The sequence below is a fragment of the Lingula anatina genome, chromosome 1, assembly GCF_051362555.1.
Source record: "Lingula anatina isolate TDL-2025a chromosome 1, LinAna3.0, whole genome shotgun sequence".
Taxonomy (NCBI): Eukaryota; Metazoa; Brachiopoda; class Lingulata; order Lingulida; family Lingulidae; genus Lingula; species Lingula anatina.
Genome location: NC_141767.1, coordinates 5719946 through 5744057, shown reverse-complemented (window position 1 = coordinate 5744057; position 24112 = coordinate 5719946). Strand labels below are relative to the sequence as shown.

The window sequence follows — 24112 nt, the reverse complement described above, 5'->3', positions numbered from 1 at the left end:
TGGCTGCATTACAGGTACACAGTGTATCAGCTGAATGAATGTGCTGTCTCCTCTAATGCAATGACAGACATTGCAACACACAAGTGATTCTTTCTAAATCACTGATCAACTGAAAAAGGAAAAAAAAGACTGAAGAGTAATCTCCAAATATTTTATTACCCAAGATGGAAATATTATATTACACAGGTTATCCTGAGTATATTGGCCCAGTTAGGTAATAATGCTAAATCACCTCTAGCATGATGACAATGAAAATTCCAGCTTCACTTATAGGCAAAACTGGTTGAGTTTTTAGCACCTGATTTTGTAATATCAATAATAAGAATTTGCAACAACATTCTTTATCAAAAATACTAGCCTCAATGATGAATCCAATGTCTCTCCTTTAAGGAATTTCAACAGTTGTGTAATAAACACAGTTACTATACACTCCAATATTTCAGTGCCTTGCTGGCCACTTTCAGGGATTGAGGTTAATATATTAACTTATAAAGACAATTTCAAATGGCTGTGCATTAGCTGTCTTTTGAAGAAACTTTTTATAACAAACTGGAGTCTTTCCTTGTATTATAATTGTGTATAATGATCACCATAATTGCAATTATTAGAGATGTGAACAACAGTTTAGTAATGTTTAAATCATTCTCCTCATTAACTATGGGAAACTGATTCATGTAAACACTACATCCAACTTGACAAGCTATAAATAAATTCATTTACTTTAATTCACTAAAATGTATTTATAAAACTGTACATCTTGATCTTATTCAGTGCATACTTATAGTTTTAACATCAAATTAAGCAACAGTTATAAAAATATGTTACTTTTTCACACAGAGCATAGTAAAATACTGATGATGTAATAAATAAAATATAGTTCTTTCTCTTTTTTTCTTCTCATTATTCTCATCTAGGTTCTGTCAAAAGAACTGCTGGATCATAAATCTTCCTACATACATGGATTATTGATGACTCCAGTTATCATCTGTACACATATTTTTAGATTGATACAGTACAGTCCATTACAGTTAGTCATTCAAGTTGGTTTCCACTTCTTGGTATCTCCATTTACTAGCTAAGGGAGTCAACTTGAGACTGAATTGTTTCAAGCTGAAATATCAAAAATCTTATTTACACATGGACAATTTACTTTTTTTCCATATTAAATATAAATTGCAAATATATGTCATATTAACAGCTTACTGGATCAAAGTAAAAAAGGTTTAGAGGATGGAGGAGAAAATGTGCATTACTTCTCAAATCTAATCAACAGGATTTAAACTAACTGACTCAAAAATTAAATCTAATTGTTTGCCTACCTGGTTATAGAATGCATACAACTCATCATGGGTAAATTCAAGCCTTGTCTTTTCCTTTGTCTGAAAAGGGGAAAGAATTTTTACAGTTTCTAGAAAAGGTATTTTTCATTTTTATTACCTTAGTCCCTACAATACATATGAAGCAATTAAATTATGTCATCTGCTCAAATCAAAGACAAAATCGATAATTTCATATCAAAAAATTTAGTTAATAATTACATCACTATTTTCATCCTTGATCCCCAGCTCAAACATTGCTGTTGGAAGCTTCATTTTTGCCTTGTTGGCCTGTGCCATTTGAAGATTTAACCTCCAATTCACATCTTCAAGCTGTAAGAAATTTTAGTAATCATCAAGCATGGTATTTTTTAAATTTTTTGTTGTAATGCACCTAATCACTCATATTTAGAGACACACTTTATCACTGTATATTCATATAATCTAACATTTTTATTCAAACTATAACCTATCGGTTCAAGTGTATGAGCTAAAGGCAGATACCCACTTGTTTTGGTGCTATTGTTCGCTTTCTCAATTTATCTACAACCCCTCTTGCCATATTTGTCCACATCTGGACAATCGCTTCAACCTGGAAAAAATATTAATAATAGTGAAAATCTATGGAAATTCATAAAATACTTGTTACGCACTACAAAGTTAAAGGGACCAAAGACTGACTTTTCCTTGCCCTAGGTCTTCCCAATTTCTTTGTACATACTGAGTAGATAACCTGTATTTATATTCCCCCCCCCCCCAAAAAAAAAAAAAAAAAAAAAGTCATAAATGTTTGTCATAATGTACATATTACCACTTAACAGTGGTGTTTAAATGCACATTTTCATAACTTAAATATACATAGCTTGTAATTCTGTTACGTGTAGCATGGATTTCAATGGGAGGGGTACTGGAAACTTTTTCTACCTTTTCATCCTCTAATCCAATTTGCTGCAATTGTTGTTGTAAAACCGCTGGTTTTGCTGTATGGTAAGCAGCCTAAAATACAAAATTATTTCATAAATGGGTCATTATTGTAATTATCTTTAAATCTGATCACAAATATTTTCCCTCTTTCTTTTTCTGGTGACCTCTCCAACAGAATCCCTCCCATCCCCACCTTCAGAAAAAAAGCCTTCAAACTTTATCAAACAAGACAGCAATAAAATATGCACACATTATAGAATATCCTTTAAATAAAGAACCCAGGGCCCTATTTAACATTCAAACATGATCCTAGAAAACATTTGCTGAGTACCTGCTGTAAAATGAATTCACATGTTGTAATCACTAAGTCTAGCTCTTCTCCTTCAAGTCCAAATGCAGACTGCAACTTCTCTTCCTCCTCCTCACTGAAAGCTCGCTCATCCTGGGCAGTAAAGTCACATATGAAAACATATGATGATCAACCAAAACCCCACCTTAAGCTGCTACCTATACCCTTACTAGAGTAAACATGCCATGTATTTCCATGCCTTTTATGACTGTAGATTATATTACAGAGCTACAATGTATATCTAATGAATTTGTAACTTAGTAACATGCAATTTTTGAATGTTAGGATGCCTGAATTGAATAAAAAGGGCAGGTTCTTCCATAGTTAGGGAAAGATTCTAATAATAATAATGTGACATTGTTCTTCAGACTCTTCACAAAGTACAATATAAAAAAATGTCAAATCACAAAACATGATGCATCTATCAAATCCTATCTCTGCTTGGTACTATTGTCATGTGCCGAAAATGATACACATTAGTAGCTATGTACACGAGGCAGTACATTAACAGAATTCTTTGACATAACATCTATTTTGTTTTATAATAATAATAACAAAGTACACAGCAGCTTACCTTCAGATGCAGTTTCTGCAGGATCCTCGATAGTAATAATGGGAACTTTCCAGAGTCTAGACTGTTTACCAGTGAAACAGCCTTCTTGATGCTGAAACAGAAGATATTTAAATAAAATATTTTCACAATTTGTCGACATAGCAGTCCTGAATTAAAAAAGCTTTAATCATTATCACTAAATGAAAGTGGGAGGTGTCCATATTTTACAGTTGTATATGACAGAGTTTATCTCATTTGAAGACAATGAAGTGAGACAAATACGTATCGTTTGCGAGGCACACTAAAAATTTGAAAGCCACTCGTAATTAAACAATACAGACTATCTTGATTAGGAAACGGTAGAATAAATTATAATCACGTGAAACTTACCTGGCAGTCACTGTAAACAGAGACATTATTATCCCCGCACTAAATGCAATTTTGTCCAATCAGGTTGCGAACTGCTAGCATCTTCTGATAACTCAACATGTGTGAAATGCGTCAAACCAGTCCTGCATTTCTCTATTTCTCCGTAAACATTAACTTCTAGGGACACAATTTCAAATTTGGTTACAGTGCCAAGTCAACAGACGGCGAGACGGTCGGTCGATTTCATTTATATTGGGCTAGGTACCAAAATTTTTATAATGTTCTCAACCTCACACAGCCGACGCACTCTTACTATAGATAACAAATGAAAGTTTTAACTTTTTTACTTGGGCACAGTGCATTGCCAATAGACCTCCTGCACGCTCGGCTGTCACCTTGATTGGATAGTAAACGGTTGTCGTAAAATCGCTAAATGATATTAAAACCGGGTGCATAAACTTGAAAACCACCTAGGACAACCTTAGACTGCCACATTAATCCAATACAATGCAAAAATAAACTATAACAAGTGGTTAAAGCCTTCAAACCGAATGTCGTAAAGTCCCCATATACCTCCATAGAGACAATAAAATAGACTCTACAATAGACGTACATATTTTGGTAGGACACATATTATAGTTAATGATAGATCATGTGGTTGAGCCAGAAAACTCGGATCAACTTGATGCCTAAAATACAGTTTATGTGAAAGTATTAACTATCACCAGATGAAAGGTTATCTAAACTGCTTGTTTAAATCAGTATTTGTTAAATTCATTTCAGTGAGGGGTCATCCCAGGAGGTCCAGGCTTCAGGATGTTTGGCCAGGTAGTGATTGGTCCTCCTGGCAGTGGGAAGACTACATACTGCACCGCTATGCAGGAGTTTCTTACAGCCATGGGACGGAAAGTAGCCGTCATCAACCTCGACCCAGCCAATGATATTCTTCCTTACAAATGCCAAGTGAACATCGCTGAGCTCATCACATTATCTGATGTTATGGACAGTCTGAAACTGGGCCCAAATGGTGGCCTGATATACTGTATGGAGTTTTTAGAGAGGAATATGGACTGGTTACATAGCAAAGTCTCAGCTTTAAAAGACTCCTATTTATTATTTGACTGCCCAGGTCAAGTAGAACTGTACACCCATGATGATTCAGTGAAAAAGATATTCGGCAGACTAACCAAACTGGACTATCGCCTAACTGCTGTGCATATGGTGGACTCTTTTTATTGTAGCGAAGCATCAAAATTTGTCTCGGTTCTCTTAACATCCCTGTCCACCATGTTACAGTGTGAACTACCTCATGTCAATGTTCTCTCCAAGGCAGATTTAATTCAGAAATATGGACAGCTGGCTTTCCATTTAGACTTCTATACTGATGTCTTGGACCTGTCTTATTTGTTGGAACATTTACAGGTAGAACATTGAGGTTCCAGTGTTATTGGATGGATTATATTTTGGTTTTTGTTACAAGTTTCTTGTATTTCACAGTTTTACTGCAGAAGTATATCTTTTGCACATTTTCACTTTTCCTGTATGCAACCACAGTTGAACTTTGAATTAAAATAAGTTGGACTAATTGGATTAAGGTCAGTGATTATAAAAAAAGTTGAAAGTTAATTTTGACAAGTGTGGAGTGTTGTGAGCAACATGGAGAGGGCATACAGCACACACAGAAAGAGATTCTGCTGGAAAACAAAATATCACTATGCTAGTTATCTACACTAAAATGATTATTTATACTCTTTGCCTATCTGATTTTAGGAAGACCCATTCTTCAGCAAGTATAGAAAATTGAATGAAGCCTTGGTCAGTGTGGTAGAGGATTACAGCCTGGTGTCATTTGTGGCACTGAACATCAAGGTAGGCTGACCAGTTGCTCAGATGACCAGTCCACTTAAAATTTATAAATATTTGCTTTGGTCAGGAGACTCCTTGAATTTTGGTTACTTGAAAGCTGTGGATCTTTTCTTTAACTTTTTACTTGGGAAGATTGTGAGAATCCTACGTTTGGGTGGCTAATGACTGCAATATGGCATTGTGATAGATGAGCATGTTTTCTTATTAAAGTGGTTCAACCTTTAAGTTTATCTTTTTGAATTGTTACAAAATTTTGAAATATTTCTTCAACTATTTTAGTAAGTATGAAATAATTTTGCCCTATATGAAAATATATTTATCTTTTATATAATAAGGACAGGGACTGTATGCTGCGGGTAATTCGTGAAGTGGACAAAGCAAATGGTTACGTCTTTGGCGACATGGAAGAGAGAAGTATTCAAGAGCTTTTATCCTGTGCTGTGGGAGCAGAGTTTGAATACGAGAAAATCCAGACTGTAGCTGAGAAATACATGGGAGAACAAGATGAAGACAATGACAATGATGTTGAACAAAAAACATTGGCAGATCTCCTCAATGTTGAATAATTAGATGCAGAGTAGGGGTCATTCATTCAAAAAACAGCTATGAAACAAAAGTTTTGTCAAAAAAGTCATTAACCAAAATTGTCAGAAACTGTTGCCATAATAGAATGCCTTGATTGTTGTTTAAATAACTCGACACATGATCTTCCCAGAATTCAACAGCCACAAGAAGAAAGGGAATATTTTAATATCAAAAAACTCCTGCAGTCAGTTCAATAAATAAAAGTGTAGCAATTGACTGAAGTCTTTCTGAAGCTAAAACTGGATGACTCCAGGTTTCATGTCAGTGTTGATATGTGGTGATCTCAGTTGCAACAGTTATGCAAGTGAATTAGATATGCTAGAGACAGTTTCAGATAATTTCCTGCAATCGTAAGATTTCCTCAAACTTTCAATTAGGTAATAACAAAAGCAATCTCTTCGAAAGTTGGATATATATTTCACCAGCAGGTTGGGAAACATTGCTAAAGCTTCATCATGCACTTTGATGCTCCTGTATGCACACCATTTATGACATTCTTGATCTTGTTAAATTAAAGGGTTTGGGAGACAAATAAAGTAATAACTTAAATGGTAAAGAACAAACACAGTACAACTGTTTTTATTTAAGAAAATCGCACTCTGACTTTCATCATTCATTATGAAACTGTACAAGCTGTTTCAAGAGCTTGGTGCCACAAACTGCAGTTTATACAGAACATTATATGTCTTCTCTTCTAAACAAAACGTAAATTTTTATACATTATCAAGATATTGCTTCAACATGTGCCATTCCTGGCATTATCTCTTGGTGCACCATAGTCTGGTTGTGGACTGAGGCAGCAAACAGTGTGTCCATGGTGCCCATCACTTCCAGCAGCTGCTTGATGTAGCTGACCTCTTGGTCCACTGTCTCTTTTAACCTGGCAAAGGTCTCATCAATCACTGTGGACTGGCCTAACTGGGAACTGTACAGATCTAAGGGTATCAAAAATATGGTATGGACAGACAGATCATCAGATATAAATAAGACAATTTTATTCGGTAGAAATTTTGTTGCTACGTGACACAGACATGTTTCCACATGCAAGCACACACTTTGTACTGAGATACTACAAGTTACTAAATTAAGATAGAGGTTTTTTAACACTGAGAAATATAGTGAAATCTTTACAAGTGCTCTAAAAATAAATGTATTTTCATTGTAGGAAGAGCTATGGAAGTTCAATATACATTATAACCTGTGACTGAAGACTTTGGAATGAAATCCAATTGACATTTTTTTAAAATTTGTTATACCACAATGTTCATAAAATGAATTTAGTATCAAAATCAGATACATGTCCTTTGTTATCATTGCTGTTTTGACTCAATTGTGATAAGACCCACATATTTCAAAGTCTCTGTTGTAATGTATTGACCAAATTAAAAGTTTGGGTTTGCGTGCTGGTAATGTCAACAAATGCTTCCTTATACTTAATATTAACTCTAGCCATGCAGTTATAAGAGTGCCAACTATGACATAATAATGTAGATTACTGATATCAAATGAAATGAGCACGCAAAGAAAATTAGAGTAAAAGGAATTCCATTACTCAATATCCAGATGCTACCATATGCAGGTTTTCCCACTTAAAATCTGTATATTATTAAAATGTAAATAGAAAATTGGTCATAAGCAAATGCGTCCATACAAGTTTTGAAATTGGGAATAAAGCACTGTCTGCATTAAGATTGTTAGATGATACGAGATATAAATTGCGTAATATCTATGAATTTCTTCAATCACTGCATCAGTGTTGTATTTGTCTACAATAAAGCTTCCCCTGCAAATTGCAGTCCTGTAAACTGAACTTACCCAATACTGTGTTGGCAACATCTATAAGTGGCACTGTAAATTTAGCATTGCTTATGTTCCTGGAAATAAATGAAATTAAAATGTTAACAAAAGAAATCCTCCAGATACTTTGAAGTAGGAACATTTAATTAAAATTATCTTTCAAATGTCAGATCTATTTCTAATAAAGCATTAATAAGTGCAAATTCTTTCACTTATCATCCAAGGACGTGTGCACATGCCTTCACGGACTTGTAACTTTAAGGGATAACAACTTCATATTGGGCAAAAAGTTTATTTTCCTGGGGTAAATGGCATTTTTTCTAAACTTACCAATGGTTAGTGAATGTATGGAGGTCAGGTGGCCTGATGGCAAGCACAGATTCCAGAATAATTGTGATGACCACTGTTTTGGTGTTAAAATAGAATTATTTACAATGTGTTTATGGAGGAATATGGATCTCAGTTGTAACCTCTTAAAGTGAAATGATGTCTAGAAGGAATGTGCTGTGAATTATTCTTACTTTTGTATGAATTTCAGGACTACCCCCAAACTCTTGTCATCTCTGCCAGCCAGAGCTGCCTTCAGTCCCGCCCTGCGGATCAGCTCCTGCATTACACCAATTGTTACTTCTGGGGACTTGATCCGTACTCTTAGCTATCAAAGAAAAGGATGAAAATATCTTTTAAAAGAAAATAGAAAAACTCTGGTAAACCTTAGCACATGGGAGTTATGAATGTCATAGCAAAATTGAAGGTAACAGCATGCATATTTTATTTGTATAGAACTGAGAAACATAAGTGAATGAAACAGTTCTGTGAACCTTAATGCGATACTGGTTAGTTATGAAATACTTAACCAAAACAGATATGTCACTTTTGCCTCCATTATTTAAAAACATCCTAACAAAAAAAGTGAACTTACATCTAAGGCAGCATCTAGTGCTTTGGTGTACTCAAACTTTTTAAAGTATTTGTCATACTTGGCCAACTGGACTCTTCTGTTATGCTGAACAACATGATCATCCTAGAAAACAAAGATGACTATTAATAAATTTTCATTATCTATGAAATCGGAACTAACATCAAATAAAAAAGAAATATAAATTCTTTTTATTTAGGCTTCTTAAGAAACTACTTTTAATCCCCAATACTGTACCTGAATATGTAAAAGCAATTAAAACAGTCTAAAAATAGATATTTCTGGCAATTTTATAAATAACCAAGAACATCAACTGTATATCATACATGTTAGAGAAAAAGTATGAAAAAAGGTCCCTCTTTAATTTTTTTATTGCCTAATTGAAATTTTGTTTATTTTCATGATCAGCCTGTGCTTATGACTGAAATGCACACTGAAACTTTTTTTAACAACAATATTTTAACCCCTGTCCAAAATTGCAGCTTATCAACCAAATTGCAAGGAAAAATTGACCTTACACTCCCCCTGGAGTAGTGAAAAAAAAGGTGTTCCTTATACCTGAAATAAATCAGTATTTTTCTTCTGTTTGAAATTTGAAAGGGTGCTGGTCAGTAAGAACTGTATATTTGCTGATGAGGCTAGTTTTTTTATTCAAATATTATCCTCAGAACTTTCCTTAAGGAAAATGGTCAAAACCTTCACAAGGCTTTGATTGTATTGTAGTTGTAACCTTTTGAATGAATCAATGAGTCAACGGAGTACAATCAAGACAGAAATTGCAATCTCGACTTATTTGAGAAAAAGATATTTTCTCAACAAAACATTTCCTTTTCACTGACATCACCAAATCAGGGACTTCCATTTATCAAGAGAAAATTGTGTATCAACACAATATGTACATCAGTGAGCAGGAGATGACGGACACAATAACTAGTTTATTACACTGTCAACACGTTTCTGTAATCATGTTGATATGGAAAAGTATGATTAATGGGACAATAACGGAGAAAAATTAGTGTCATTCGACCTTTGATTTATCAATTAATGGTATAGCTATGTCTGTGTATTAACATTTTGTCTCATATCCTTTGCTTGATGTATAGCTTTGTGATTTAATCAGGAAAAACTGGTGTGGAAATAATGGAATAATAATAGATATGTGAAGTCAAATGAACTTATTGTGTGCTGAAAAGGAGGGAAAATTAGAAACAAATTTCCTCTCTTTCAATGTTTCCTTGATCAGTAGATGAAATTGGCTTTTGCACCTCAGGGTTATGAACTGATGTCTCTTCTGTTCCTTAATGTTGTTGTACTGCACAACCCAGATTGCCTCCTGCTGCGTGACACAGTCCCTTCAATTGAGTGCACACAAACTGGAGCTTCCTTAATCTGACACGTTCACTTCATGAACTTGTATTTTAGGTTAAATGGATTAAATCATCCTTGTAAATTGGGTAGAATTTATAATATTGATACATTTTGCAAATTCGTGAATAATATTTAAGCCCAGCTTATCTCCTCAATATGTGTTAAGAGATTTACTTCTCACAACCATGTTTCCACCGCAAGTTAACCCTGGACATGCCTCTTATTCATAAAATAATTTACACTGCAGGCCTTGTAAACTGATTGGGTGTTTGGAAACTAGAGACTTAGATTAGTGAGTGCGAATGTCCAGATTAACAGCCCAAGCCAAGACTTAACAGTCCCAATGTTGAATTAGTAGCCACAATCACAGTGATTCGATCCACTGACTAAATCTGCTTATATACCTGTTCGGCATGTTCCACAGAGCCAGAGATTGTAGAGAGCACATTGCTGCTGTACTAATGGATTTATGGATTAAGATTATATAAGTACATTACTTTGGTTTGTTGTGAGATTTTTTTATCTTTATTTAATATTTCCAAAAATAAAGCGTAAATACATGGACAGTTACAAAGATGTCTCTCCTCCTCAAAATGTGTCAATATAACTCTATCCACTTTATTGGGCCTTAATGTAGACCCCAGAAATGTAGGAAGGGGAGAAAATATCACTGTTTTATGACTAAGAATCTCCGAAAGCTCTAACATGCTGTTTCTCGTATCATCTGTGTTGAAAAAAATAATAATAAAGAATCCGCTTCCAGAGGAAGGTAGGTAAATCATTCATGTCATCCGACGCTGTGCTCATGACTACTAATTTTACAGTGAGGTACTTAATTTGTGGCTCGAGTCATTAATTTGAGCATTTGTGCTACCATATCTAAGGCTCATGATAGCAAACAGCAATTATTGTTTATGAAGCCTGTGCTGATTGCTCTTACAGTAACTTTCTTTCTAAAACTCCAATCATTTCTTCTTTTGATTACTGAGTAACTTTTTTTTCCTTCTGCCTTATCTAAATTAACAAAATACAGTTTCATTCTTGGCTGTTTAGAAATTATAGAGCACTAGACTGTTACTGTGCTTCATGCAATTTTAAAAATATATATATTAACAAGAACACAATCTTACATTTGAAGGTACAAAGGTTTTTCCTCTCAGAACATATTTATAGGATGCTTTCTTCTTTTTCTTTTGAGTTGTTATCGTTTCCATCTCAGCTTTTCTATGTTGAACAGAGAGCAGCCCGTCTGCCATTCCAACAGCAATGACACTGTCATCAGGCTGAAATGATACCCAAATGTCACGCCCACTACATGCCAATTTCAACAAACCACATCAAATCAATTCAGTTTATATCAATTTCATGTGTTTAATTCAATGTAATATACATGTTTACTGCATAATACACATCTATCTAAATTGCACTTTCAGGGAAGACTTTCACTGGATCATTTGCCATTCAAATTATGATTTACAATGTTTGAATTAAAAACATATAATTGCTATGAATATCAACTAGACAAAATACTTACAGCAACACCTAGACTGAGAACTGCAGCAGGGTAGTCCAAAGTATGAACAACTTGGTATGTAGCAACATCATAGATTTTTACATGTCTGACATGAAAAAAATATTTTTATCAATTTCTCATTTTAAATCAAAACCATACACTTTCTTCAAAGTTTAATTGAACAAATAATTATGACATATGACACAATAATTCACAATCATTAATAATCAATCCAATTTCAGGAGTAAAAAAACCTACTCAGGCTATCTCTGTCCCCCAATTATCCATTTAAATAATCACACCAGCATCCAATAACTCAGAAACAAGTGGAATCACATTGAATACTGTCATACGAAATGGTGTGACCAAAACCACAAATCTCACCGGTCAACTCCGCCTGAGAGAAGCCTTTTGAAGCTGCTGCTGAAGCACATGGAAGTGATAGTTTTGTGGTGATTGCTGAACTGCGTCAGCAGACGGCCCCCAGCCAAAGCATCCCAAACTTTGATGTAGTTGCCACCTAGATACCATCAAATAAAAGCTGATAATGTACGTAAAATTAATTTGTCATTATGCAAAAGATGAAGATTAAAGATTCCTGCTTTTATCTTGTCTTGCAGAGTAATTACAAAAACGACTTTTGCTGTTGAAAAATAAATACAATGTTAAAAAATTACAGATTTCCCTTTGGTTTGTTGGAAATTCTTTAAAATCAAAGAAATGACTAAATCTTCCTTTAAAATATATCCAAAACCATTAAAAACCACTAATAACCACATCAGTGAAGAAGAAGTAAATAGGATGCATTTCACTGACCAGCCGAAATAAAAAGTCCCCCTCCAGGGTACATGAGGACACTCTCCACTGGCTGACCATGGTCCACTGTTAACACACTGGTGTCCGTGCGCGTGTCGTACAATTTCACTGTGTGATCATAGGAACCTGAAGGACAAATGTTGTCATATAGATATTTGACAGTTTAGTTAAACTGCATTGAAAATAGAGTGGCTTTTATTTATAAGGTGGTTTATGATGTAATAACTGCAAAATAACCAACCTCTTCATAAATTAAGGTTCTGTTTTTTACATGCACAAAAATAATAGTTTCTTTTCCGCAAAGTTTATACTTTAATTGTATCCATTTTATTGCAGTATAAAAAAGAAAAAGCAGCAGTAAATGATTAAAAAAGGGTGTACAAGCAATATCTGTAAATCCATCAAACATTTTTAAATCATACTTTGCACTGAAACACAGATTTGTGGCATCTACAATTGATATCTTATTGAAATCATTATCTCTGTCAGGTAATTTGTGAAAATCTGCCACACAGTCAACATATTACCTTTCTAATCTGATAGCTTCATTATTTGCAAGATAATAGATTATTACTTCATAATTTCTGTTGGATGCATATCTATGACATATATCCACTGGTTCCATGATATACATTATGTATGACTGACTGATATACACTTCAATATGCACTGACTCAGTTTTATCCCAACCACCTGAAAAACAGCTTCACTAAACAGATAAGTTCAGAAATATTATTTTGAAAAAAATAAATAAATAGTCATTATTCTTCTCAATATTATATTTATGATCTTACCTGATACAACAATGTCTTTGCTTGCCCTGCTAGTAACACCTGTTCTGATATAGTCCTGAAAAGAAAAATGTGATAATACAAACCACTTGGAAATGTTCTACTTTTTTTTCCAAGAGGAAAAAAATAAATTAATTACAAAGCATACAACATGTAGATCATTTATGTTCCTCACTTCATTTATGACAAACCACAATGACAGCCCCTGTTAATCAGGGCCATAAATGTGAAAAAAATGGCTGACGTAACCCAATGGGACAGAAAAATTATTTCATGCCTACTCAAAAGCACTGAATCTTGCAGCATTGTGCAGTTTGTCAAGTCCAAAGAAATGTGTGAAGTAAAACTGCTAATTCATAATTTTACATCCATTAAGTGTGGTAATTATTTACCATTGGTATAGTTATGATCTTGATCTTGTTATCACCCAACAGCAATATTATTCCAATTATCAAGTACAGACAGAATTTTTGCAACAGTGTGTATTTATAAAATAACTGATAACAACTGACATTGTGAATGTATCAAGGTTATAAAAGAAAAACATGAAAATTGCAGCAATTTTCCGTGCATCCCTATTTGTTCAAAAGTCTACATTGCCAAACTTTTAAGAACATCCATGAGTGTATAAATATATAAATAATAAAATATAAAAACTTCATTTTTGGTAACATAAAAACCCACAGAAAAAAACAGTAACTTTTCCCCAAACCCTTCACATCACTTTAACACATGAACTTCAATTGTCTTAGTTCACAGTGCTTTTTTGATACAAATTCAGTTGTTTGGGGCAACAATTCAGTAGCAACTGTATACTATTAAGAGTTGTAGCAGCCATTTTGCCATGGTACCATTAAGATGACATCAAGTTACCTGGTGTTCTGAGTACGATATCACTTCTCTCTCCCCTGGAATGTCCCAGAGTCTAAACGTCGTGTCATCTGCGCCTGACACCAAGTGAAAGTTGTCTGCTGTAAATTTTGTGACATGAACTGGACTGAAACAGTAAAAAAGGAATATGTCATATTTTCATTATTGAGGTTTGGTATTTTTCTAATTTGAACAAAAAGACAGAAGAGGAGCATTACGGTTGAGTTGGCGGACAAACAGATAGACACATAACAGACATGCAGGCACACTGCAAGTGTGAAAGAGAAAGAAAAAGAGGGAATAGAAATGGAATAAAAGACTGCATCCCAGGAGAATTTCTCATCTCTTAATTTACTGCTATGTGCAAGGCAGCAACTTTACAGTTCAAATGCCTATCAAGAGATAGCAATCAAACAGCCCAGTGTGGATCTGGTTGGCTATAACTCAATTCTAGGGCCAGCAATTGAGCTAATTTAATTTTATGCCAATGACAGAAGATTTCTTCCTGCAAGACATCATGCTTTTTTCTATTTTTTTTAAAGATGACTTCCAGTGTAGAGGACAATCAAATTTCCCATCCTTTTGCCCACTGCCAGGGTATATGCTCTTCTAACAAACAACAACACTGATGGAACTGTCTGAGCAACAAAGTTTAAAACTGATGTCTACAAACACTAACCCCCTTTTAAGTTAAACTTAATTCAATTCACTGCCATTTCAGTAGTGCTTTAATATGTGCTACTTCTTTTAATCTGAATTTAATCTAATATAATGGGTTAACTGGATTTGATTGAAAATTCCAGTCTACTTCTTACAGGAAAGAGAAGTTAGTGTATATAGAGATTAATGAATGACTTAAAAGAATACATTTTGGCCTTAGCCGAGTTCTCAGTAACATAAACAGACAGAACAAAGGAGAATGAGAGAGAGAGATAAAGAAAAGAAAATGTGAAGAAAAAGAAAGAAAGAAAAGATCATCAGGGGAAAAGAAAGAAAACACCAAATCCAGAAAATTCACAGTAGTAATTCAATATCAGGTGTACATATATTTCTATTGATTTTATAATTTCATGCTTCTGTTATTATTTTCAAAAGCCTCCTTGGTAAAGTATTGATTTTTACTAAAAACAATCAAGGTAAAATTTGAGACAGGTGAGACAGATACGCATGATGTACTTTCAGGTAACCCCTGATCACACAACAGTCAGAGTTTGAATAAGTAACTGACAGACTTCCCAAATACAAAGTAAAACTTTGTAATAGTAAGAACACCTTAGGGGGGGTCTGACATTCTAAGAAACCAATTTTCATCACTGGAGGTAGTTCACCTGTTGCCACAAATCGATAGTGAAGCTGACGTTTTAATGATAAAAATCTTTAAATTCTCCATAGAAGAAAAAACAAAATAATTGCACGTGCTACCAGATGTGATGAAGATCTCTAGTGACACATTAAGAATTCTTTGTGAACATATACAAAATATAAACATTAGAGGTAAACTACAATACATTAAAAGCTATACAAAATTTAGATAAATGAACTGCTTTAAGGTATGGCCTCATCATATGCAATTTTTTCCTCATATGATAACCCTTGTCAAAGAGGATAGTAGACAATTTTAAAGAAATTGTATGCAATTATATGCATTTCGTACAGGAACCAGTGGTCTTCATTTTTATATAGCAGTAAATAAATACTGCAAAATCTTATGATTACATATAAGAAAAAAATAAATAGCACAAAAAAATCATCCACAATCCAAGATTTGTGGATTTGATACGAAATCACTAGAAAGCAAACATGCACAACATCAGTTTGCAAAATGTCATGAATAGTCTTTGTTCCTTTCAAGTTTTTTGGATCACTGGCTTTACTTTTGTTTTCCTTTAAAGGTTTCATACAATTGGTATATCGCAACTTCCATTACAAACCATAAGGGTTGGTAATTGTATCATATTGCAATAGCTTATAATATTTCAGATTAGTAGTGCCTAGAAATAAGGAACACCATGTTACACTGTTGGCATTATGAAAAAAAAAGACATTGTGAATGCCAACCACTAGACAGTCCAAAAGACAATAGAATATGTAGGTAGCACTCCTTAAAATAAAAGTAACTTTCCTGAAAAAGTTAAAAAAATATCCCCCCTTATAACATTGCTCTGACTTTTGACCTTTGGATAGAAATTGGATTTTGAATCTTTTCTATCGTGCAGAAATTGGCAACAGCTTATACTAACTGAAACACTTTTGAGTTAATAGACTATCATGCAATTGATGTTCTTGAAGTAATCTAATTGAATTTATATTCCTTCTGATCAGATTAGATTAGATTACTGCTTAAATTTATTTTGTGCTACTGCATTAGTCTTTGCTTGAATATAATTTCCCCTAGGTTAGATTATGGAGACGTAAATACAATTCCACCAACTCAAGTGGCCGTAGTCTTTGCCAACTGGGAAAAAAGCAAGTCTCCCAGCACCAGGATTCTGGCAAGGAGTCATGTATCATTAAATTTTCTTTTTGCTGGGTTTTAATACACCTCTGGTTGCAATACTACAAACCTACAAGTTAGTATAAGATAGACCAACACTTTCAAATTGACGAGGTCTAGGATACTGGAAATGGGTTTAGGCACAGGTACTTGACCTTCATCTATCAGTACGTGTTGTACCTGTGCCCTCCGCTACTGTGACTTTGTCACTACCTGTACAATGATATTGTTATTCTTCAATGACACACACTGTGACACACTGTGACATATAGCTCCACATGATCTGCCCACACACAGAGATTAGACAAAAAAAGAAAAAAGAATAGATTCAGAGAAATTATAATTACAGATATTTTCATTTTGATACCACAAACAGCCAATCCTTTAATGTGTGTATACTTAACAAGGCTTAACCTGTCTATTTCAGTGCATTAAAGGGATTGGTTGTTATAATTTCATCCTTGTCCTAAAAAAATATATATATATATATATATATATATATATATATATATATATATATATATATATATATATAGTAACCTTGGTGTTAAAAGGGATATTGTTTTTTCTACACACAGTCATTTACCTCAGTTCACTTAATTACCAAAATTCAATTCTCAAAATTTGATCTGTAATTCAAAAATACCTCAGCAATTTTACAAATAAAGTATGGCTGCTACGTGGTACATACCTGCATATACTTTAAGGTAAGCACTAATAGGTAAAATCTTAGCATTAATCTTGATTTGCATTTTGACCAGAGTAAACTTCCTAATTGATTCTAACTTGAACACAAGTACTTAGTCTATAGCTACACTGAATTTGAAAACATGAAACACCATGACTTTGGTTGTTGGTGCACATTAAGAAGCATATATGTGTATGTAAGAATTAGATGTACACTGACACTGTCCAAAAATTGATCTCCTTCCTTTTTTGTCTAGTTATAGACTTTGGTCCCTGGGGATCCTTTCTTTGCAAAAATGCATGCTGTCATCAAAAAAGGAAGAAAGTCAAATTTTTGTTAAACTGGAGAGGCAAAAACTTCAAAATTAATAGATCTTGCAGTGAAAAAAAAAACAAAAAACATTAAATAATTAATGAATAAGATCAGCATATAAGCTTCCTTGTGGTAGTTTCAAATTTCCAAAATTTTATTTAATATTGAGAAACACAGTTACTGAATTTGGAAAAAGTTTCCTTCATTTGTTGTCTATACCTTTATCTTTTCAAAGATCAAAATTTGGAACATAATGACAGGTCAGTTTTCACATTTTTACATTTTCATTTGATATAGCCATGATAACCAATGACCTTGAAAGTAGTTTAATTTTCTAGACATAGGTTCAAATATACTAATGAACAACTGTTAGGAAAGTTCTTCCAATCATCAATATCTGCACACTATATACACAATGACACTACACACAGAATTGGAAAACTTCTAGTCTGAGGGTCAAATATGGTGACCCACTACAATGCTTACTGTCTAATCCGCTAATAGACACTGCACAGATATCCTGTGGGGAAGTATTTCAAGTGGGTCGACCATATTTGACCCTTGGATTAGTTAGTCCCCTATTCTGAATGGGGCCTTATACATAACCTAATTCATTGTGTTAGAGAAGACTTGGGTGGGATTTTTTTTAACTGACTTTCAAATTTACACCCAAAAGACTTCATTGTTTATGTTACGACAGTTGTTGACTTCTCCAGATAAGAGATTAAAATAATGAAAATTACATGACCTTTTACTTAGAAGCAGGGAAGATCTGTTTGCCATTTGTTTTCAACAAGTTATGAAGGGGGCACTCTAGCACCAATGAGGTTTTCAGTGATGCATACTAATTTTTTTACTCAAATGAAAGGAGATTCCATCCAGAAGTTGTTCTCAACAGGGGATTATACTTTGGCGAACAAGGAGAAATTACTAACATTTCTAGGAATATCCGTATCTTCACTGTACAAGTGTCAACCTTGAACTCAAAGTAAAAATAAAACAGTTATTTGACATTTGTGATGTTAACAACACCGAAATAGCCCACAACCACAAAAATTCTGTGAAAATAATCCTATGTTAAATCCTTGAACCTGGTCTCTATTTTGACAAACAAGAACCTGGGTGAACTACAAAGAAATCATCCGTTTGGTTTTCATGGGATAAATGAGTATTTGTCAGACAGCAACAAGAGAGACAAGGACAATCATGGGAGATCAGAATATACACTATTCCAAATTTGTTATAACCGTTATGCTCATTATTAACCTGATACAAAACCTCCCAGCAAATTAAAAGATAGATTATGAAATACACCACTGCCACAGTGATTGAGTACAACATATTACAGAAAAAAATCTGTAAAAATACAAGAAAAAGATATAACATAATAATATAATGTAAAAAATACTTACCAACACAGTAAAAGTAAATTAAAATTGAATTATGGATGGGCAGTTAAGAAGCAGACCAGAATGTTTTGTGTGGCAATGACATGGGTAATTAGATGATCAATGTGAATGACCTCAAATTATGCTTCAACGACCATTTTTGATTTTACTCCTGATGAAACCCCTTGCTCTATTTTACCAATTCATACTGATCTCTTATGAAAGACAAATCTTACTTGGCTTTTATGAATCTTACTAGAACCACAAAATCGGAAGAAGTCACGATCATTCATCAGTGATAGCCCACTAACCGCCTACCTAAACCAGGGAAATTAAACCACAAAAAATGGCATTAAGCAAAAACACAGTACACTTCCGATAGAGACTTGATCTTTACAAAAGCCATGCAAATTCTTATAAGAAACAATGATCATCAGGCAATGAAGCCTTAACTGTATCATAATTGATCATATGTGCAGACACATTGTTCACTGTCTTCAAAGTTCCAGAGGTGACAGAAGGTACAATGAAGCCACCCTATATCTCCAGATCATTTGACAAACATCACTTAGGCTTCCTTAATGCCTTTGCTCCAATGGTGTTTCTTACTAGATGGCATTTCCATTTTGACAACAAGAACATTTTTCACATTTTAAAGTTGCAGCATTCTCTGGTATCATCAAATGTTCATTCAAAATGTAGATCTCAACACAATACAAGAAATCTCTAAATTTGATACTGTTACTTCAAATACTCTAATGTCAAACTTATCATTAGTTGCACAACAATAATAAGAAAAGCTTACTGCACGAAAGAAAGAAATGTGTAGAAGACAAAACATTTGTAATTTTGATTTCCATTGATAAAGTCAAATCAAAGCTTGTCATAGCTCCATCATAAGGACAATAAGGACAGCTTAATCACCCAATATATTATGTGAAATATATGAGGTTTCTCTCTCATTTTTGTTAAGGATATCCAGGACATGAAAATCACACAATTAACACTCAACAAAAGAGGTCAATTCATGTCATTACTGTATTAGTATGCAGTCAAGCTGGCAAAAAATGCAAACACTAAATAAAGGAAATCGGGTTACTCTGTCCATTTTGTAAACATGCTCATTCAAGTAAATACTGTGCACCACCCTATGGAATTTAATAAGTGAAAAAATAACTTTGAATGCTATGGGGTAAATAAAGATGAAATGTACTTATAAAAAGGAAATATGATCATTTGATCACAACTATGCTGATTTTAATTTGACCTGTATTTTTAAACAGTAAATTCATAGTAAACAAAGTACACTATTAAGTCTGGAACTTTCGAGGCAAACAAACAGGTCGACAGCAACTGCAGTGAAATGGATAGACACTGGTTATCAGAATATATACATAACATTTACCGCAAATGTCTCTTTATATAAAAAATACACATTGTTCCATCACAACAATATCTTTCCAATACATCTCATTTTACTAATGGCAGTATTGAACTGAAGAAGCTTTTGACAAATTTCAAGACTGAAATTCTCTAGCAAAACCAGATCTTGGCAATCTTTTAGAGCTCAGTACAATGAGCAATAGATAGAATCACAAAACAACGGCATAGTAAGTGAGCAATCCTGTGTCCATTTCCTGATGTTGAAACCAGTCTTTCCTTTTTCATAAAACTGTCTTGAATGAGGCCAAAGACTTGGTAGGAAAGACAGGTCACAGAAGTTTATATATGTCGCCTTTTCTCTACCCCCCCCCCCCCCCCACCATACTTAACTTTTTTTTTTTTGCATTTTTGTCGTGTAAAAGTTCCATTGCTCATTCTTTCATAACAGCAAAAAAATTAATGTAATGATGAACAGATAGATCTGTTAAGTAAAAAAAAAAGCATGCTAACCTGCACAGCTAAAATTAAGTGGCAAGATGGAAACCTCACAAGTGTCTAGGGTAAGACTTATAACTGTCATGTTACACAGATCTGATGAATTAAATACCTTTTATGACCCTTGAAGACTCTGAGGAGGGCTTTCCTTTCAACGTCAAACAGTCGAACCACACCTTCGTCACCGCCTGCCACCAGTAACTTGCCGTCATCCCGGAAACTACCTCCGTATGCAACTTCTCGAAATTTGGAAAAAGTCTTATCTGGTTTGTTAGTTCTTGAATTGTAGACTTGAACCTGGAAAAAACATAGTGATATGGAAAAAAGATTCAAACGAAGTGATATGGGGAAAAAAGATTATCATTTCAATTTTTTTGTTTTTATTAAAATGATTACACAAGATAAATCATTACAACACATTCCTATTATTTAAGTTTCATTAATTCCTTTAAATCTCTCAAAATTATCTGCAAAAATTAATTTCAAGATAGGTAAACAGCTTTAGAATCCATCATGGTTCACTTTGACTGACTCTCATTACTGTAATACTATTCAGTGTTTGAAATGCCACTGCACTGATACCTTTGGATATAAAACATTGTCTCCAACAAATATAATCCATGCATTTGTATCAATAAATGGTGAGCTCTTGATCTTTAATTTTTATCAAATAAAAAGATAAACCAATCGTTTAATTGTTTTTTCATACCAATTATGAAGGAAAAAAATAGAGGGAGGGAGGGGAGTTGTACACTTAGTTAAGTGTAATGTTCAGTTCCTGAATGTTCCTGCATGTGAGTCAAAACACACAGACAAAGACTCAATGAGATAGAAATCATTTTTACACATCAGGGAATTCTGCTATTGATTATGCGTCCCAATTTATTATGTGACATTACATTATCTTTTCATTAAGCATTCCACTCCTAGCCAATAAAATGCTGCAGACTGGAAGTACTGGAGCTGATTAGTGTCACAGGGGTGGAAGTCTTGGATCTGTTATAACTGAATTTTCAATTATTACAATCTGATGTTGGAGGACCTTTTTGCACTAAAGATGGCCATTTTAATAAAACATTTAAAATCAGTTTTGATAATATATCCACCAAAAACGGTTCTGATAATATGCAAACAAAGAACTAGGCAGCTTTATCAAAGGGTGCACTTGAGTAATTGTATTTGCATCAAAATTAGCACATAACCAAAAGGAATGGAAAAGCTTGGTGTGGGCACACCATGAACTTACGAGAAAGATTTTTATAACTGCAATTGATTTTCTTATATATTTCTCTTACCTCTTTTGTAGAGTTTTGTACTTACTCTTGTAGAACTTGTAACAGCAAAATCATAAGGCGCAGCTTGGCTAAAATCTATGTGTGTCACAGCACCAAATTCCTTATTTGTGACTGGAAACTAAAAGTGTATTTAAGTTTTTGTTAAAATTAAATTTTTAATAGTATAAAGAAAAAACAAACTACATAGCCTGAAAAACATTTAACCAAAAGTTTAACAGTACGATATTGGTGGACAGAGATTTTCAAATAATAAGTAACAGGTTCTTGATATTCAAAACCATCTTTGGACAGTTGCTGCTGTTCATAGCAGTCAATTATGTTAAGTAAAATCTTATAAATAAATAGAATTTATTCCTTCTTAATATTACAATATAAAGTTTAGAAATAAATCATTTGCAATATAAAGGTATCTAATATTTTCTATTAAACATTGGTAGACTATTAGACTATTAAACATCTATGCAGATCATGTGATGCACAAACGATATTCATATCGTCATGATAGAGCTTTCTAATGTAAACTTCTAGCCTATGAATATCATCATCTGAATTAAGTATTTTTTTTTTTTTTTAATTGGGCTGGTAAACACTTTTCTTAGATCTATTCCCATGTTAACCCTTGTCCATTACCAATGAAATTATGTTCTTGTATTTTGGTCAAACCTTTGTTAAGTTTTATACTTTCAACTTATCATACAATTTTATCCATAACCCAAGTACATATATACTGGGGCTGATTCCACACAAAAGACCAAAGCTTTTGGACTTTTGGACTTTTGCTAAAACTTAAGTTAGTCGACTATGGATTGGTGACTTATCCACATTCATACAAAAGTGTATCATGATATCTAGGTTTGCTGATCGTTGTCTTCCAGCAGAAGGCTATGTTATCAGGGTAAGCAGAAACCGGTTACAAGCCAGAACTTTTTTTAAACGTATTTAAGTGAAAAAACTTTTAACTTTAAGAAGTAATAGTACCTTCAGATTTATCAATGCTTTTTCTCACCTAGAGAGGAATTTAGGCTGACCTGACGATCAATGATTGTAACACCATGTTCATATGAAATAAAAAACCGAGAACACAATCTGGGACATAAAATTTAAAATTCATCCCCACTTAACTAATTTTAATATTTGGTGTACTTCTTACTGTAAGACTACAGGGGGATCACCCTTGCTCAAATGAACTACCATCAGGAGCAAAAATACACCCAATAGACAATACATATTTTTGTTCATAATTGTTTTCTGGGCACGCAATAAAACAGTTTGCATATCTGTTGGCTCTCTACCCTACATGTACTACCCTACATGACATCTACATGACACCTACTAATAATGACAACACACAAAAACCAATAGCATTACAATCATGTTTCTATAGGGAGATACACTGTATCTGTACAATATTCATAACACATTATTACCATTTAAGCATGCTTGGGAAGAGGGGGCAAAAAATTGTGGATAATTTCTAAGATTCCCTTCGTGGTAGACTATGTCCACGCCTGTACATTTTGCACTTGAATATTTCTGAAAGCTGTCTTACATTTTAAATATATAACGTTTTGTATTACCAATCAGATATATATATATACATGAAAGCAATGTGTAGAAAACAGGCTTGCACACTGCCATTGACTCGAGGAACACTAGGAAGACAATTCGTTTTACCAATACAAACATGCAATTAACTGCTCGTCGAATGAAATGTTGTGTTTTTTACTTTCACCTATTCTTGTGTTGTAATTTACCTCTAAATTTTTCCAGTATGACACATCAGACGTTATCTTTTCGCGTACACGTGGTAGAGGGGTTTTCTTGAAGGCTGTCGCCATTTTTATTGTTAGTGCCTCGTTTTCGAATGTAAATTAATCCAAAAAATCGAAAATATATATTCAAAATTTGAGAAAAACAAGTTAAAAAAAGCAAAGAATCAGGCAAAGTCCTGCAATATTTAGATTTCCTTACTGGCTTTGTAAAAGAGATTTACTTAAAATACTCAATTTTACTCCCTATGC

At 33.8% G+C, this 24112-nt stretch overlaps 3 protein-coding genes across 3 annotated transcripts; 1 reads left to right on the top strand and 2 right to left on the bottom strand.

Moving 5' to 3' along the window:
• Positions 1 to 137: 137 nt before the first annotated feature.
• Positions 138 to 3692, bottom strand: LOC106176535 (COMM domain-containing protein 10). The gene is made up of 8 exons (XM_013558970.2): positions 3533 to 3692; positions 3164 to 3254; positions 2572 to 2682; positions 2241 to 2312; positions 1825 to 1908; positions 1539 to 1649; positions 1320 to 1379; positions 138 to 1110 (listed from the first exon to the last, which is right to left on the bottom strand). The coding sequence occupies exons 1-8, from the start codon at positions 3556 to 3558 to the stop codon at positions 1072 to 1074; spliced, it is 594 nt and encodes a 197-aa protein (XP_013414424.2). The 5' UTR covers positions 3559 to 3692; the 3' UTR covers positions 138 to 1071.
• On the top strand, positions 3607 to 7254 carry LOC106176534 (GPN-loop GTPase 2). Its single transcript, XM_013558969.3, has 5 exons — positions 3607 to 3772; positions 4295 to 4933; positions 5282 to 5380; positions 5713 to 6917; positions 7128 to 7254. The coding sequence occupies exons 2-4, from the start codon at positions 4328 to 4330 to the stop codon at positions 5941 to 5943; spliced, it is 936 nt and encodes a 311-aa protein (XP_013414423.2). The 5' UTR covers positions 3607 to 3772; positions 4295 to 4327; the 3' UTR covers positions 5944 to 6917; positions 7128 to 7254.
• Positions 6515 to 24075, bottom strand: LOC106176533 (U3 small nucleolar RNA-associated protein 15 homolog). Its single transcript, XM_013558967.3, has 13 exons — positions 23846 to 24075; positions 22117 to 22209; positions 20909 to 21093; positions 14040 to 14163; positions 13170 to 13224; positions 12376 to 12501; positions 11944 to 12079; positions 11581 to 11665; positions 11177 to 11329; positions 8682 to 8783; positions 8281 to 8414; positions 7778 to 7836; positions 6515 to 6897 (listed from the first exon to the last, which is right to left on the bottom strand). The coding sequence occupies exons 1-13, from the start codon at positions 23927 to 23929 to the stop codon at positions 6686 to 6688; spliced, it is 1548 nt and encodes a 515-aa protein (XP_013414421.2). The 5' UTR covers positions 23930 to 24075; the 3' UTR covers positions 6515 to 6685.
• Positions 24076 to 24112: the final 37 nt, after the last annotated feature.